This window comes from Ictalurus punctatus, chromosome 21, assembly GCF_001660625.3.
Source record: "Ictalurus punctatus breed USDA103 chromosome 21, Coco_2.0, whole genome shotgun sequence".
Taxonomy (NCBI): domain Eukaryota; kingdom Metazoa; phylum Chordata; class Actinopteri; order Siluriformes; family Ictaluridae; genus Ictalurus; species Ictalurus punctatus.
The window spans coordinates 21,345,475-21,363,644 of NC_030436.2; the positions used below are offsets into that span (position 1 = coordinate 21,345,475).

General features: G+C 44.1%; 1 protein-coding gene across 1 annotated transcript in view; it reads right to left on the reverse strand.

The window, feature by feature from the left end:
* cacna1sa (calcium channel, voltage-dependent, L type, alpha 1S subunit, a) overlaps positions 1-16,614 on the reverse strand; it is a 19,841-nt gene extending 3,227 nt beyond the window's left edge. Inside the window, exons 1-34 of the mRNA XM_053674205.1 lie at positions 16,460-16,614; positions 16,007-16,196; positions 15,592-15,697; positions 14,493-14,632; positions 13,972-14,076; positions 13,836-13,873; positions 13,432-13,584; positions 11,759-11,964; positions 11,551-11,654; positions 11,311-11,456; positions 10,501-10,582; positions 10,239-10,399; positions 9,762-9,987; positions 9,380-9,587; positions 8,958-9,078; positions 8,773-8,887; positions 8,595-8,691; positions 8,406-8,475; positions 7,864-7,996; positions 7,631-7,760; positions 7,404-7,463; positions 7,003-7,109; positions 6,783-6,870; positions 6,429-6,536; positions 6,164-6,216; positions 4,532-4,678; positions 4,216-4,417; positions 3,936-4,094; positions 1,298-1,408; positions 1,119-1,202; positions 925-972; positions 785-811; positions 482-607; positions 328-393 (exon numbers count right to left, since the gene is read on the reverse strand). Coding sequence (XP_053530180.1) covers positions 328-393; positions 482-607; positions 785-811; positions 925-972; positions 1,119-1,202; positions 1,298-1,408; positions 3,936-4,094; positions 4,216-4,417; positions 4,532-4,678; positions 6,164-6,216; positions 6,429-6,536; positions 6,783-6,870; positions 7,003-7,109; positions 7,404-7,463; positions 7,631-7,760; positions 7,864-7,996; positions 8,406-8,475; positions 8,595-8,691; positions 8,773-8,887; positions 8,958-9,078; positions 9,380-9,587; positions 9,762-9,987; positions 10,239-10,399; positions 10,501-10,582; positions 11,311-11,456; positions 11,551-11,654; positions 11,759-11,964; positions 13,432-13,584; positions 13,836-13,873; positions 13,972-14,076; positions 14,493-14,632; positions 15,592-15,697; positions 16,007-16,194 — 3,915 coding nt within the window. The 5' untranslated portion in view covers positions 16,195-16,196; positions 16,460-16,614. The remainder of the gene's footprint in view (positions 1-327; positions 394-481; positions 608-784; positions 812-924; positions 973-1,118; positions 1,203-1,297; positions 1,409-3,935; positions 4,095-4,215; positions 4,418-4,531; positions 4,679-6,163; positions 6,217-6,428; positions 6,537-6,782; positions 6,871-7,002; positions 7,110-7,403; positions 7,464-7,630; positions 7,761-7,863; positions 7,997-8,405; positions 8,476-8,594; positions 8,692-8,772; positions 8,888-8,957; positions 9,079-9,379; positions 9,588-9,761; positions 9,988-10,238; positions 10,400-10,500; positions 10,583-11,310; positions 11,457-11,550; positions 11,655-11,758; positions 11,965-13,431; positions 13,585-13,835; positions 13,874-13,971; positions 14,077-14,492; positions 14,633-15,591; positions 15,698-16,006; positions 16,197-16,459) is intronic.
* Between the last annotated feature and the right edge of the window lie 1,556 nt (positions 16,615-18,170).

Here is an 18,170-nt window from a genome sequence, read left to right on the forward strand (position 1 = left end):
AGAGACAGACAGACGGAGCGAGAGACCGAGAGACAGACAGACGGAGCGAGAGACCGAGAGACAGACAGACAGAGTGAGAGACAGACAGACGGAGCGAGAGACCGAGAGACAGACAGAGAACATTTGATTTGAAATTTAAAATGAAGAAAGTTAAATATTCCTTTCAAACACAAACACTTTCTCTTAATTAATCATTAACTCTTCCCCCATCACTATGGTTACCTGCTGCCAATCAGACCCAGCCTTCCAAAAACTTTACTTCTAACCTGTGTGTGTGTGTGTGTTTGTGTGTGTGTGTGTGTGTGTGTTTGTGTGTGTGTGCCTCACCTGCATGCCTATGACAGCGTAGATGAAAAAGAGCATAACGATGAGCAGAGCCACATATGGTAGAGCCTGCACACACACACATACACACACACATCAGTACAAAACAAAAAGTAAATACACACACACACACACACACACACACACACACACAGACTTGGAAGGACTTGATGAAGGTCCACAGTAGGTTTCGAATTCCCTCAAATCGATTCAGCAGCTTCACCAGGCGCATCACACGGAACAGACGGAACAGTGTGATGGACACACTCATGTTCTCAGAGTCCTACACACACACACACACACACACACACACACACACGCGCACACATATATACATATATATATAATAATATCAACAGGTGTAAAATAATTTAAATCATTGTTTTATAAATGAATCATTGTTTTATACATTTCTCATGTTATAAAGATATATATTTGAGCGCTGAGAGGCAGTACTTACTGCAATCTCCTGCATCGGGTTCACTTCCTGAAAAACACACACACACACACACACACACACACACACACACACAGAGTCAGGATCAAGAACTCCTGGTTGTGTCTCATAGGTTGAATACTGAAAGCAGCAGACAGAGTTACCTCACAGCCGGTCAGACAGTACAGACCTCCCTGTGCAGCCAGGGCCACCTGAGAGGGGGCGGAGTTAGAGATAAAGCATATAGACAGGTGAATATTTGGTGATGAAGACGTGCGTGTTGTTGTCCGTGTGGTTTCGGGGGAATTTAAAGCAGGTGTGTAAGGATGATGAAAATGAAGAAGGCGATAAAACATACATTAATTTCACTCAGAATGACGTCAACGATGCTGCCGACAACAATGACGAAGTCAAATACATTCCACGGGTCTCCGAAATAACCCTGAGGGAGAGGTGCGGCGTTATGAGTCTTGTAGTTAATTAAGGTGTAAATTTGTAATGAACTCTTTCTGAGGAATTATGGGTAATGTAGTTCACCTTGGCTTTGAAGGCTCCAACTTTAAGAATCATCTCGACGGTGAACAGAACAGTGAAGATCACGTTCAGCATATCAGACAGGTGAGTGATGTGTTCCGACTGATTACAGTGCTGCAGGATGTACAACACAACACAACTCAACATACACAACTCAACACAACACAACACAACATACACACACAACACAACACACACAACTCAACACAACACAACACAACATACACACACAACTCAACACAACTCAACATACACAACTCAACACAACACAACATACACACACAACACAACACAACTCAACATACACAACTCAACACAACACAACATACACAACTCAACACAACACAATTCAACACACACAACTCAACACAACACAACACAACATACACACACAGCTCAACACAACACAACATACACACACAACTCAACACAACACAACATACACAACTCAACACAACACAATTCAACACACACAACTCAACACAACACAACACAACATACACACACAACTCAACACAACACAACATACACACACAACTCAACACAACTCAACACAACACAACTCAACACACACAACACAACACAACACAACATACACACACAACTCAACACAACTCAACATACACAACTCAACACAACACAACTCAACACACACAACTCAACACAACACAACACAACATACACACACAACACAACACACACAACTCAACACAACACAACACAACATACACACACAACTCAACACAACTCAACATACACAACTCAACACAACACAATTCAACACACACAACTCAACACAACACAACATACACACACAACACAACACAACTCAACATACACAAACTCAACACAACACAACATACACACACAACACAACACAACACAACATACACACACAACTCAACACAACACAACACAACATACACACACAACTCAACACAACACAATTCAACACAATTCAACACACACACACAACACAACACAACTCAACATACACAAACTCAACACAACACAATTCAACACACACAACTCAACACAACACAATTCAACACACTCAACACAACACAACATACACACACAACTCAACACAACACAACATACACACACAACTCAACACAACACAACACAACATACACACACAACTCAACACAACACAATTCAACACAATTCAACACACACACAACACAACACAACTCAACATACACAAACTCAACACAACACAATTCAACACACACAACTCAACACAACACAACATACACACACAACACAACACAACTCAACACAACATACACACACAACTCAACACAACACAACACAACATACACACACAACTCAACACAACACAACACAACATACACAACTCAACACAACACAATTCAACACAATTCAACACACACACAACACAACACAACTCAACATACACAAGCTCAACATAACACAATTCAACACACACAACTCAACACAACACAACACAACATACACACACAACACAACACAACTCAACATACACAAACTCAACACAACACAATTCAACACACACAATTCAACACAACACAATTCAACACACACAACTCAAAACAACACAACATACACACACAACTCAACACAACACAACATACACACACAACTCAACACAACACAATTCAACACACACAATTCAACACAACACAACACAACATACACACACAACTCAACACAACACAATTCAACACAATTCAACACACACACAACACAACACAACTCAACATACACAAACTCAACACAACACAATTCAACACACACAACTCAACACAACACAACATACACACACAACTCAACACAACACAACATACACACACAACTCAACTCAACACAACATACACACACAACTCAACACAACACAATTCAACACACACACAACTCAACACAATTCAACACAATTCAACACACACACAACACGACACAACTCAACATACACAAACTCAACACAACACAACATACACACACAACTCAACACAACACAACACAACATACACACACAACTCAACACAACACAATTCAACACAATTCAACACACACACAACACAACTCAACACAATTCAACACAATTCAACACACACACACAACTCAACACAAATCAACACACACACACACACTCAACACACACACTCATCTCAACACACACACTCATCTCAACACACACACTCATCTCAACACACACACACTAAACTCACAAACACACACACAACTCACACTCAACACACACACACACACACTTCTCAACACACACACCCTCAACTCACAAATACACACACACAACTCAACACTCACACACAACTTCATACACACACAACTCAACACACACACACACACACACACACACATTCATCTCAACAAACACACACAGACACATTCACACATGCCCACAACACTCACTCAACACACACACACACACACACACACACACACACACATACACACACAACTCACACTCAACATACACACTCTCATCTCAACACACGCACACACACAACTCACACTCAACACACACACTCACAATCTTGAACACACGTCAATAACAACTCCAAGGAATATCATGACAATCATACACTATAAGGAGCTAGTGTGTGTTCCCCGCTGCACTGAGCGCAGGTGTTCATACCTGCATCCCCAGACACATGGTGTTCAGCATGATGAGGAGGAACATTAAGTACTCAAAGTAGCAGGAAGTCACAATGTACCACACTTGATATTGATACGGGTTTTTAGGAATGTAGCATCGGAGTGGGCGGGCCTTCAGTGCATACTGCACACACTGGCGCTGCACACACATGCACGCACACACACACACACACACACACACACACACACACACACACACAGAGTTGAAGTCCTGAATTTTCTGGTAGCAGGGGTGAAGTGTACATGAGTAGGTGTTCTACCTGGTTCTTGTCCAGCTCACAGTTCTTGTATTCCTGCTCCCCCTGCTCCTGGAAGGTGACGATCACGAAGCCAACAAAAATGTTCATCATGAAGAAGGCGATGAGGATGAGATAAACGATAAAGAAGATGGAGATCCCAATGCGGTTATTGTACACAGGGCCGACATCCTCCATGTTGGAATCGATGGCTTTATACAGCAGCCTACAGACCCACACACACAATGAGTTAAGTCTGCTATCTAATGTAAAATGTGTATTATGACTAATTTCATATCAGTGAGCTGAAGTGTAAAGTAGTAGGTGTGTGATGCATTACTTTGGCCAGCCCTCAAAAGTGGAGGCAGTGAAGAGTGCCAGCATGCCATTCAGCACATTGTCAAAGTTTAAGTTGCTGTTAATCCACTTCCTCTTGTGGATCACCATCTCATGCAGAGCGTTGTCCTGGTAATAGATAAATTTCCCCCTAAAAACAAAATAACCCTAAACTTGGTTTTCTTTTAAAATAAAAGCTAACAAGCATGAGCAGTGTACCTGACAGAGCAGGTCATACATGAGATCTAGCAAGGCTTCCTCAGCATCACTTCCTCTGCATCTAGTCCAGGGTCTTCCTAGTTGCAGGCAGTTGATGGCTTTGCTCAGCTTCTGTATAGTGGACATCTTGTCTAGCTTGGCCATGATGGGGAACCACTTGATCAAGTTGAGGGTGATGTCTGAGATGGTGTTTTCCCATGAGTACAGGTAAAATTAGTGCTCCTCCCATCTCTCCAGCTGTTTGCCTATGTCTTTGGTAGTTTCCCCGGTAGCTGACTTCAATGGTGCCTCTTTGCTCCACATGAGGCTGATGGCTCTTTTGATCCAATCATACACTCCAGGAATGTTGCTGGAATCAGCTGTAAACTGGATGGCTCTATATAATTCACACCTTTAATATCTGTATACCATGTTGATATTTCTGTAAAGCTGCTTTGAGACAATGTCTATTGTAAAAAGTGCTATACAAATAAAATTGAATTGAATTGAATTGAATATAGACAAAGCCAGAAATCATTTGCACAACATTGAACTGTTTTCAGGACTTTGATTCTGGCTGACTCCTGTGTAGCATTGTATCTGTGTTATAGCAGAAACAGAATACAGAGCAGTGCTCCATCATCTTGAGTAGTGTGTTATAAACAGTCTGTCTGTTATCACTGCCATGTTGTGCGTGCCATCTTCTGCTAATTTCCCGTTAATCATGGTCCACATGTCCCAGCATCTCAGTCTGAATGCTGGTCTCTTTTTTGCTATATTCTTTGCCTTGTCTGGTGCAGACTTCTACAGCCTACAGTTCAGATATGTTTGGTCCTGAGCCCCACACACCCAGTGGGGAAAGGAGGCCATGGCAGGACAGCAACTGAAGGCTGGCTGGGGGCTGCCCAGCTTGAGGCAGGTGGTAACTGTCCAGTGAAACACAAAGATCTCTCCCCTGGTGCCTTGTTACATCAACAACTGAGCTAGGTTTAGGCCTGGGCAGGGTTTGTATGGGAGACATGCTGCTGCCCATGTAGCAAGCCCCTCTCTCATCTTCAAAGATGTAGTCCAAGGAAAGGGCAGGAGCCAATACAGCTTGACAATGATGTTGCTGTTGGAGTTGCCAGAATGAAGCCAATAACAACACTGGACTGCCTTTGGGACTCCAGCTCCAGTTTTCACCAAAAGATTGACTCCCAAAACCTTTACCTCTCCCGAGCCCGTCCACAATGCAATGGGACATGTGGTCTTTAAGCATTCCTTGGTGCACTTTGGTCAGGCCGTTGACTCAAGTCAACTGAAGACAAGTGTTGAAGACAAGAGTGCCTGTCCCCTCAGAGGAGTGCAGTCCTCTCTCTTCCCAGAGTCCCATACACCCCATGCACACGTTCTGAAATGCTAACTAATTCTAAACATGAACCTGACATGAAAAACTCACCTGCACTCTGCTTCCGTCATCTTGAGTGGATCTGTGCAGGCGTAAAATTTACCCTGAGAAAGAAATTATATCTAATTATCACCCAGAATCCCCTGTCCTTCTCTACAGTGAGAATATAACATGATGTGTTCTGAAGAGCTGGTAGCTGCAGGGTCTCTCTCTCTCTCTCTCTCTCACACACACTCACACACACACACACACACACACACACACGCGCTTCACAAGTGTGTGGAGTAATCTTTTATATGTACAGTGAGCTCTTCACCCTGAACAGTTGAACTCCGATGCAGGCGAACATGAAGTCCAGCAGCATGGTGACCAGCACAATGTTCCCGATCGTCTTAATGGCCACAAACACACACTGAACCACGTGCTGAAAAAAACACACAGTGAACCACGTGCTGAAAAAAACACACAATGAACATGTGTACATGTTACAATAACCTGAACATCATTTCTGTAATGAAAATATGAATTAGTGAAACTAAACCCAAACACATGAAAAGGTTTCTTTCACTTTTAGAACATTTACACTGGTCCTTCGTGTGTGTGTGTGTGTGTGTGTGTGTGTGTGTGTGTGTGTGCGTGTGTGTGTGAGAATATACGTGTGTAAATTCACCTTGAGTCCTTTTGCTCTGTTTATGGCTCGTAAAGGTCTCAGGACTCTCAGCACTCGCAGGATCTTCACTACAGAGATGGCACTGGATCTACATTATCAACACACACAATCACTAACACACCTCTTACACACACACACACACACACACACACACACACACACACACACACACACACACTGTCATTGGTCTGTAAGAGATATCAGCATGGATGAAACTCACTCCATCCCCATGGAGAGCAGCGAGACTCCGACTACGATCAGGTCCAGGATGTTGAAGGAGTTCCTGCAGAAGGAGCCTTTGTGTAAGAAAGCACCGTACGTTGTCATCTGGAACGGACGCAGACGAGGCCAGTCACTCACACAGCTCACACACATTACACTTGTCTACAGTTGTGATTGTGATGGTAGCTACACTTACAGTTGTTCCCATTAAAAATACCAGATGTTACACGCAGTCACAATTAACTGAAGTTACAGTTACATTCATTACATGTGTTACATTTAACATGTTCAAAATATTAGTTACACAAATTGCAGGTGTTACAGTTGACATGTTGTAGCTCCCGTGGTTATACAGATGTTGTAGACAGACAGATGTTACAGTTGTAGTTACAGCAGTACCTTCAGCACGATCTCAGCCGTGAAGACAGAAGTGAAGACGATGTCTGCGTACGCCAACACCTACGCCGCAGCAGGACAGCAGCATGTGGAAATATATGGATTACATTATTATTCAAAACAACACTGAAGAGTTCAGTAATAAAAGCAGCCTCAGGTATGTCTCAGATCCTCTGTCTCTACCTGCTGTTTCTCACCCAGGTGTTTCACCTGCTTCAGGGGGTGTGTACCTGGTTTCTGAAGGACAGCGGGTCGATGGGGTCCTCAGCTGCCAGGGAGATGCTGCTCAGCAGGATGAAGAGGAGGATGATGTTGGTAAATGTCGTGGCGTTGATAATGCGGTGGCACAACTTACGGAACCTGGTGAGAGAAATGAACATGTAGTGATTGTTGATGGTCACATGATAGCAGTTATCTGTCTGTCTGTCTGTCCGTCTGTCTGTTTGTCTGTCTGCATACACACTTGTTCTGTGGGCCAAAGACGAAGAAGGAGCTGGCCTCGGGCATCGGCACCACTGTCTCCTTCAGCTGCAGGTCAGCCATTGGCCGAGGCCTCGGGCTGGTGGGGATCTCAGGCTCCTCCTCCTCATCATCACCTAGGTAATGGTCACAACAAAACATCACTCATCAGCTGTTCTGTGAGGACTGTCTTAGTTTGAGAAGCGACCTACAGCAAGAGACAAAATGAACAAGGACATCATGAAGGACTTTTAAGAGAAAGTTCTAGTCCCTCTGAAGACGGCATCTCAAACCGCTAGAAATTAATTTGTGTTAAATAATAAGTGTGTTGTTTAATGTGCAATCAATGATTAGTACTGATTAATATGCATGAATATACTATAAACTTTAACTTTAAAAAGCCCTATGTATTAAGAACGTTTCTGTTTTAGATGGAAAATGCGAAATCAGCGCTGTGGTAACACATTTAACACCAATCAAACTTTTAGGAGTTTAGTTCCGGAAGACTTTAAAAGATTAAAATACTTGTGTAAAATACTTACGTACCTGGAAAGTCAGCTGGAGGGAAAGGGTCTTTAATCTCATTTACATTGGACTCAAACTCATCCACCTTCAGCTGCTCACACCAGAGACATCGCATTTTTAATACACACAATTACACCGATGTGCCGGTTTAGTGATTAAAGCATTAAATAGAGGAAAATGTCACACTGAATAAAGGCAGTAATGTTTCACCCGGGCTGTGGTCGGGATCCCCTCCGTCTTTGCTCGCTGCTCTGCTAGTTTCTTAGCCAGACTTTTATCTTCATCTCCTTTATCAGACATTTTAGATCTGAATCACACACCAATCAGACGTGTAAACATTACTGTGACACACCTGACGATTAGTGACACGTTTGACCTTTGGCCTCACCTGAGCATCTTTTTACGTTTCTTTTCCTCTGCCTTTTCCTTCTGGGCAGAGGTGAGACTCTCGGCCTCGGCCAGGTTATCCACCGCAATGGCCAAGAACACATTCAACAGGATATCTGTGTGGGGAAGCTCAGGAAAACACGCGCGCACACACACACACACACACACACACTGGGCAGAGGATACAGTTACCGCAGATAAACAGGATGATAAAGTAAATGCTGACGAGAATCCCAGGTATCACAGGACCTCCATGAGCCATGATGCCATCATACATCACACTGTTCCAGTCCTCTCCTGTCAGGATCTACACAGAGGGAGAGAGACAGACAGACAGACAGACAGACAGTGAAACAGACAAACAGAGAGTGAGACAAACAAACAGAGTGAGACAAACAAACAGAGTGAGACAAACAAACAGAGTGAGACAAACAAACAGAGTGAGACAAACAAACAGAGTGAGACAGTACAGTGTTCTGATCTCATAAAGGATTTTTCTCCACATGCTTATGTTATATTATTAATATGAAGTTATGTTATTAAAGTGTGTGTCCTGTGTGTGCACGTGTGCATGATGTGTGTGTGTGTGTGTGAGTGTGTGTCATTACCTGGAAGACGGTGATGAGTGCCTGAGGGAAATTGTCGAAGTTGCTTCGTCTTATTTTCTGGTCAGGGAAGTTGAATTTTCCTCCAAACACCTGCATGCCGAGCAGAGCGAAGATGACGATAAAGAGGAAGAGGAGGAGCAGGAGAGACGCGATGGAACGCACCGAGTTCAACAGAGACGCCACCAGGTTACTGAGAGATGTCCAGTACCTATCACACACACACACACACACACACACACACACACACACACACACACACACACACACACACACACACACACACACACACGGTCACTTTGATTACCCCCGAGTGGTTTAACATTACACTTTTAGCATTACACATGCATTAAGATCACACTAAGAGCAAGATGATAGTGTGTACTTCGTGACTTTGATGAGGCGCAGCAGGCGAATGCAACGCATAACTGAGATGCCCATGGTGGACATGATGCCCATGTGGACCAAGATGAGCTCCAGAATCCCCACAGACACGACGAAACAGTCAAAACGATTAAACAGAGACATGAAGTAGGCAGGGAGGCCGAGAGCGTACATCTTCATCACCATCTCCACCGCGAACAGAGACAGCAGAGCTTTATTCGAATTCTCTATGGACAATCAGATACAGGACAACAATCAACACCCTGCAAACATGGGAGTGGAACTGACCCAAACTGGAACTGACCCAAACTGGAACTGACCCAAACTGGAACTGACCCAAACTGGGACTGACCCAAACTGGGACTGACCACTCTCAAAGTAGACATAATAATGTTAATATGAAAAATCTGATGTTCATCTGAGGAGTCTGATGGTGTTAGTCTGATCATGTGGAATGGGAGTCTGATAGGAGTTTGACCTTGGAAGTCGGTGAGGGACTGGGACTGCTGATGATGCTCCGTGGCAATGACCAGTGTGTTGAAGAATACCAGCAGGAAGATGAGCCAGTAGAAGAGCTTGGATTTCACCCACACATGGCACTTCCTCCGGAAGAACCGATTCCAGCGGCGAGCATGACGCCTGAGGAGAACATGGTGTTAATTTCAGTCCAAAACTATTCAAATTAAAATATATCTCAATATTTTATCAGCAGGAATTGGAAACAGTAACTGATCACTTACACATAGTACATGAGTCTGTTTAGACCCTCCAACTCGTACAGGCTCTCCGTCTCAGAACCTCTCTCCTGCAGCGGCAACAGACCTGAGGAACATCACATCACAGGACAGAGACAGAGAAAGACACCAGAGACTTTGGACTTTAAAGTTTCCTTTCATTTAGATTTAACTTGTGCCCTAGCAAGCTGTGAGTCATTTTTAAAAAAACAGATTCAACTTTGAGACACCAGAGAGAGAAACCAGAGAGACACCAGAGAGAGATAGAAAAGAGAGATACCAGAGAGAGACACCAGAGAGAGACAGTGGAGAGAGACACCACAGAGACACCAGAGAGAGATAGAAAAGAGAGATACCAGAGAGAGATAGTGGAGAGAGACACCACAGAGACACCAGAGAGAGATAGAAAAGAGAGATACCAGAGAGAGACACCAGAGAGAGATAGTGGAGAGAGACACCACAGAGACACCAGAGAGAGATAGCAGAGAGAGACACCAGAGAGAGATAGCAGAGAGAGACACCAGAGAGAGATACCAGAGAGAGACACCAGAGAGCGATACCAGAGAGACACCAGAAAGAGATAGTAAAGAGAGACTAAAGAGAGAGACACCAGAGAGAAACCAGAGAGAGACCACAGAGATAGATACCAGAGAGAGACACCAGAGACAGATACCAGAGAGAGACACCAGAAAGAGATAGCAAGGAGAGATACCAGAGAGAGATAGCATAGAGAGATACCAGAGAGAGACACCAGAGAGAGACATCAGAGAGAAACACCAGAATGTGCTTTTGTGAGTGTGTAAATGTGTGTTTGACCTTGACCCTCCTGGTCAGGGTCCATGATCTCAGCCTGAGTGATCCACTCCATGTAACCCTTCAGATCTTCATCCAGCTGCTGACGTTCACGCAACTTCTGATACTCACCACTCCGAGAGCTTTTCTCCCGCTCCTTAGTGAACTCACTGAGTGAGGGAAACACACACACAATATAATACACAATGATACATTCTGAATAACACACACACACACACACACACAATGATGTGTGACACTGACCCACACAGGACTCCCAGCACCATGTTTAAGATGAAAAATGATCCCAGCAGAATGAGAGTGACGAAGTAGAGCCACGGCCACTCCATCCCAATTGCATCATTCACCTGTGTGCACACACACACAAAACATTTTTGTTATCTTTATTGTTACTGCGTCACACTGACATATGGCCCCACCGTGTCCTGAAACACTGATCAGTGAGACACACCCAGTAGAGGATATCGGTCCAGCCCTGCGTGGTGATGCACTGGTAAACAGTGAGCATGGAGAAGCCCAGGTTATCAAAGTGTGTGATGCCGTTATTGGGACCGGGCCATCCTGGTTTACACACCGTCCCATTCAGGGCACAGCGCCGCCCGTTTCCCGCTTCAGCACATGGAGATGGCTTCTCATTCTCCACCGTCGCTATGATATCTAACACACACACACACACACACACACACACACACACACACACACACACACACACACACACACACACACACACACACACAAACATGGTCAAATATAAACAGTACAGTGTGTTCTGAAGAGCAGCAGTAGTGTAGCTGTCACGACTTCCCCTTTAAGCAGCGTGCTGCAGAGCATGTGAGTGCACGCTGCCGAGCATGGTGCGCGAGCACTTGCTTTTTCGTTGTTGACAAAACGTGACATTTGGACACGTGGATTTGTTATGTTTCTGTTATGTCTCCTCCCTGTTCTGTCAGTGGTTGTTGTTTCACGTGTGTCTGAATTGCCCTCAGCCGTCAGCCATTACGAGGCTGATCATGTTTGTACATATACCGCGCGCCTCCCAGCACACAGCGCGGAATATTGGATAGAATAGATAACGCATAGTAGATTAGTTTAGATTCCTTACGATAGATAACCATAGTCACAGTTCATGTCATGTTTCGATTCGTTTGTTTAGTTCATGCTGATTTAGTTCACGCTTGTTTCTCCGCTCCCAGTTCATAGTCATAGCTTATATTTCATGTTTTGTATCTCGACCCTGTTTTCCGTGACCACGACAGTTTCCTGCCTTGCCCCGTTTATGCCTGTTTGCTGATCGCCTGACCTCTTGCATGTTATGGATTATGTTTTTGGATCACGTTTTGGATTTACCTGCCCGTGTCTCTCTCTTAAATAAAACTGTTCCTACTGCACTTGCATCCGTCATATCTCCGTTACGTCACGATTCGTGACTGTACATTTAGGAGTAAACATTAGGGTTTAGGGATAAACGTTAATAGTGTGTTATTTTAGTCTTTTCCTGCACTAGTGTCCATAAAACAGGTTTCTCCATACATTCACATCCGCTAAACACATTAGAGTGTACTATTCTATACTGTTATTGAGCACCAACACTAACCAGGATTCCGACTGCAGTCTGAACTACCAGAAGGTCTTCTGGATTTTTTGGATTAGTTTGAGTGAGTGGCGGGTGAATGTCGGGTGAATGTCGGGTGAATGTCGGGTGAATGTCGGGTGAATGTCGGGTGAATGTTGGGTGAGTGGTGTTTTGGTGGTTAAGCTCTGGTTTACTGATTGGAAGGTTGGGGGTTCAAACCCCAGCACTGCCAGGGTGCCACTGTTGGGCCCTTGAGCAAGGCCCTTAACCCTCTGTGCTCCAGGGGGCGCTGTATCATGGCCTCTGTCTCACTCTCTCTGTACATACCCTGTACATACCCTGTACTCTGACCACAACTTCCTGACATGCTGGGGTATATGAAAAAAAGAATTTCACTGTAATGTAGATGTGATTAATAAAGACTTTATAAAATCTTTATAATGTCCATTTGAGGTCATTTCCCAAACAGTTTGGGGACTGCTGAGTTAGGGGTTAACTTTAGGGTTTTTAATGTTTAATTCATGTTCTAGTGCATTTGGTAGTGTGCTCACCTGTGCCCTTGTAGTAGCAGGTTTTGTGCATCTTGCATTTGAAAAGCTCGAGGCCGATGATAGCATAGATGGTCACCATGAAGAAGACGAGAAGTGAGATGTGGAACAGTGGCAGCATGGACTTGAGAATGGAGCTCATCACCACCTGCAGGCCTGAGGGACAAATTACACCCTGACCAAGTGTCACTGCATCCCAGTAGTGTGCCTGTGTGTGTGTGTGTGTGTGTGTGTGTGTGTGTGTGTGTGTGTGTGTGCCTGTGTGTGTGTGTGCCTGTGTGTGTGTGTGCCTGTGTGTGTGCCTGTGTGTGTGTGCGCCTGTGTGTGTGTGTGGGATGTGGGTGTGTGTGTGTGGTGTGTGGGTGTGTGAGTGTGTGTGTGTATGTGTGTTGCACGCTGTGACTCACTCGGGACTCCTGAGACGAGTCGTAATGGCCTCAGCACCCTGAAATGATCAACGTTATATCAAATATTATGTGTATTGTATATGTACATCACATTAGCATTAGCTAATATAAATGTAAAGTAAGGAAACTGCAGTACCTAAACGCTCTCAGAGCTTTCATATCAAACCCTCCACCTTTCTGTTCCACTGGGGCCTCAACACCACTGATATTATTAATGAAGTCCACCACTATAGTGAAAAGACTGAGAGAGAGAGAGAGAGAGAGAGAGAGAGAGAGAGAGAGAGAGAGAGAGAGAGAGAGAGAGAGTGAGTGAGTGAGACAGAGAGAGACAGACAGAGAGAGAGACAGAGAGAGACAGAGAGAGAGACACCGAGACAGAGAGCGAGACAGAGAGACAGAGAGAGACAGGGACAGAGAGAGAGAGAGAGACAGAAAGAGAGACAGAGGGAGAGAGACAGACAGAGAGAGAGACAGAGAGAGAGACACCGAGACAGAGAGCGAGACAGAGAGACAGAGAAAGGGTGGGAGAAAGATATATATCTCATTGTTGTTGATGGAAAAGAATTTCATAATGTGTCTATTTGCTCTGAGGTTAGTGATTGATTGTTTAATGAATTTATTTCCAACAACAGACAGACAGGCAGATGTTTGTCTCACCCCATCGTCACTATGACGAAGTCCAGAATGTTCCAGCAGTTTCGTAAATATGCGTCAGCGTGGAAGAGCAGTCCATATGCCACAATCTTCAGGAAACACTCCAGTGTGAAGATAATGAGGAAGATGTACTCCAAACTCTCCTGTTAGTGTACACACACACACACACACACACACACACACACACACCCCACACACACATACATACACACACACACACACACACACACACATTTTGTAACTCCACTGTGTGTGTATTGCACTGACGCTGCAGTACTTACTCCTGCACTTTCTGCATATATATATATATATATCGCTATATTCTTGCACTTCTGGTTAGATGCTAACTGCATTTCATTAGCTCTGTACTTGTACTCTGCTTAATGACAGTGTAGTTGAATCTAATCTAATCTAACATTGTGGATGTGTAACAATGTTTAAAAGTGAGTCTGAAACCTGAAACACTTTTAAATGCTGACATACCTGTGTGTGTATGTGTGTATAAGTGTGTATATATGTGTGTATATATGTGTGTGTGTGTGTGTATGTGTGTGTGTATGTGTGTGTAAGAGCTAGTCTAAATTTAAAGGTTTTACGCACTTGTGTGACCAGCTGCTCTTCTCACTCACCTGGGTCAAGGACACACTCACACAGACACACACACACAGACACAGACACACACACACACACACGTGTGCATGCACTAATCTCTAAACTTTCATGATGAAACCTCTTTAATTAAATAGACAAAGTATTAGACTAATGAGTAATGATTAGATTAATTATGATGTTAATTATTGATTAGATTTATTCATTATCAGACAGATTATTGATGTTAAACAGCTCAGATTATCACTGAGAGTTACAGTGTAAATAAATCTCAGCAGTTAGTAGTAACTTTATCTGTCTGAATTTACTGAGGACCGGAGCCAGAATAAACCGTGTGTATGTGTGTGTGTGTAAATGGAGATGACATCATAAGGTGGATGCCGATGACTTGTTACAGAATACCATCCAGAAAAACTCCAGCTCATATTGCTGGTGAAAAGTGTGTGTGTGTGTGTGTGTGTGTGTGTGTGTGTGTGTGTGTGTGTGTACACACCAGGTTGGTGTTGGTGTTGTTCGTGTCCTCCTCAGGCATTGGCATGAACACGGCGAGAGCCACACAGTTAGCAAAGATGGTGAGAAGAATGATGATCTCAAATGGCCTGAAGGGGGCGGAGTCAAGTAAAAACCAACACTCTCTATATTACAGACATTTAATTAGACACTTGATTGAAGTCACATGACTCAGCAGCTCCTGATCTTTTACTGAGAATGTGTACAATTGATAAGTTTCTTCTCCAGCTGAATAGTGTAATGCTAATCACACTAATAAATGAATAAATTACACTTTATGCCCGTGTGTGTAGTGTAGTGTGTGTGTGTGTGTGTGTGTGTGTGTGTGTGTGTGTGTAGTGTAGTGTGTGTGTGTGTGTGTGTGTGTGTGTGTGTGTGTGTGTGTGTGTGAAGGATATTTCCACTCCACAATGCTGATGCAGGCTTTGCGGAATGGGTTCTTCAGCGTGAGGAAGAGGAGCGAGCGAGCAGGTCGAGGATTTCCTCCTGTTGCCTGGAGCTTCTTCAGTTTCTCCCTCTGCTTCCTCTTCAGCGTCTCCTCATCCATGATATATGAGCTCATGGGAGCCTCACCTCCACCCTCCATTGCTACACTCACACACACACACACACACACACACACACACACACACACACACACACACACACACACACTAACTTCGACACCCTGATTAAACACAACTATCACACACACCCACACATGTGTATTCACAGACACACACACGCACAGCCACACACACACTAACTATGACACATACACACACAATAATTATGAAACGCTGATTAAACACAGTTCTCACACACAAAACACACACACACACACACACACACACACACACACACACACACACCTGGATAAGGTTTTTTCGAGTCTGGTCCTGTCTTAACTTTTCCTTCTTCCTTTTTCTCTCTCTCCCTCTCCAGACCAGTCTGTCCTTTACTACAGCACTCTGTCTGTCTCTCTCTCTGTCTCTGTCTCTCTCTCGCTCTCTCTCTCTCTCTGTCTCAATGCAGCTGTCTTTTCTAAGAACAAATATAGACAATGCATGTCACTCAGTATGGGAGAAGAATGTGTTGGTGTATGTGTGTATGTGTGTGTGTGTGTCTGTTTGTGTGTGTGTGTGTATGTGAGTGTGTACGTGAGTGTGTGTGTATGTGTATGTACAGTGAGGGAAAAAAGTATTTGATCCCCTGCTGATTTTGTACGTTTGCCCACTGACAAAGAAATGATCAGTCTATAATTTTAATGGTAGATGTATTTGAACAGTGAGAGACAGAATAACAACAAGAAAATCCAGAAAAACACACGTCAAAAATGTTATAAATTGATAACTCCATTTAAATGGAGTTAAATGGAGATTTCTCCCGCCCGACCCTGAGACATGGGTGTAAATGCCCGCCGGATGACTCCATACCAATGGAAGAAGTTCTCACTGCTTTCAGTGATCAGGTTGGTGGTTTGAACATCAGATCAGCTTCTCGGATGAACAAAGCAGTGGTGTTTTTCTTGCTGAAGTTGAAATGATGCCTAATTGAACAGGGGCTAATGATAAACAACGAGTATGTTCGTGTGTTTCCACTCTCCGGTGTCTCTAAGAAAATCGTGCTGTCTAACGTGTCTCCTTTTATTAAAAATGAAAGCTACGGAAAGTTAACAGCGCAGATTAAAATGATTCCTTTGGGTTTAAAAAAAAACGGACATTAAACACGTCATGTCTTTCCGTGTATCTACAGCTCGCAGAGTGCCGGTGACGAGTCCTACCGAGCAACTCGAGACAGAAACTCCCACTAACCAACCCGAGACAGGTGTCGCACCTAACACTGACAGCACTGCTGAAACCCCAACGGGCCACAGCGCTGATCCAGCTCCACAACGTAACCCCAGCGTCAAAAGGGAAAAAACAACAACAAAGCAAGAACCTCCTCACCCACAGCCTCTGTCCCTGTCTCAGAAAGACCCTACCGGGAGTGAGGAGCACCCACAGCCTCTGTCCCTGTCTCAGAAAGACCCTGCCGGGAGTGAGGAGCGCTCACAGCCTCTGTCCCTGTCTCAGACAGACCCTGCCGGGAGTGAGGAGCACCCACAGCCTCTGTCCCTGTCTCAGACAGACCCTGCTGGGAGTGAGGATCACCACTTTATACACGCGTTTACACTTTTCTGGAAGTCTTGGAGAGAGAGAAAGTTCAGATTCAGCTCTTCTGCCAACAATACACGAAAAACAGCACCAGAGAAATCAAGGAAAAGATCAACTTTCCTGAAAAAGAAATATTGAAACTGAGCAGCTCAATAAGTGAAGAAGAAGAAGAAACAAGAACAAAAGAAATAATGGAGAAGAATAAAATTCTTCTGAAAAACTTGTATGAAGAGAGAGATCAAGGCACTATGGTGTGAGCCAAGTCTGTACAATGCAATAAAATGGACTCATCCACAACTTTCTTCTTCGCACTGGAGAGAGAGACCGGAGAGAAGAGGTCTGTCGGCCACTCAGGACTGCACAGTGGACGAGAGGCTACCGACAAAGATGACAAAATTCTACGGATGTTGTCTTTTTATGAGGAACT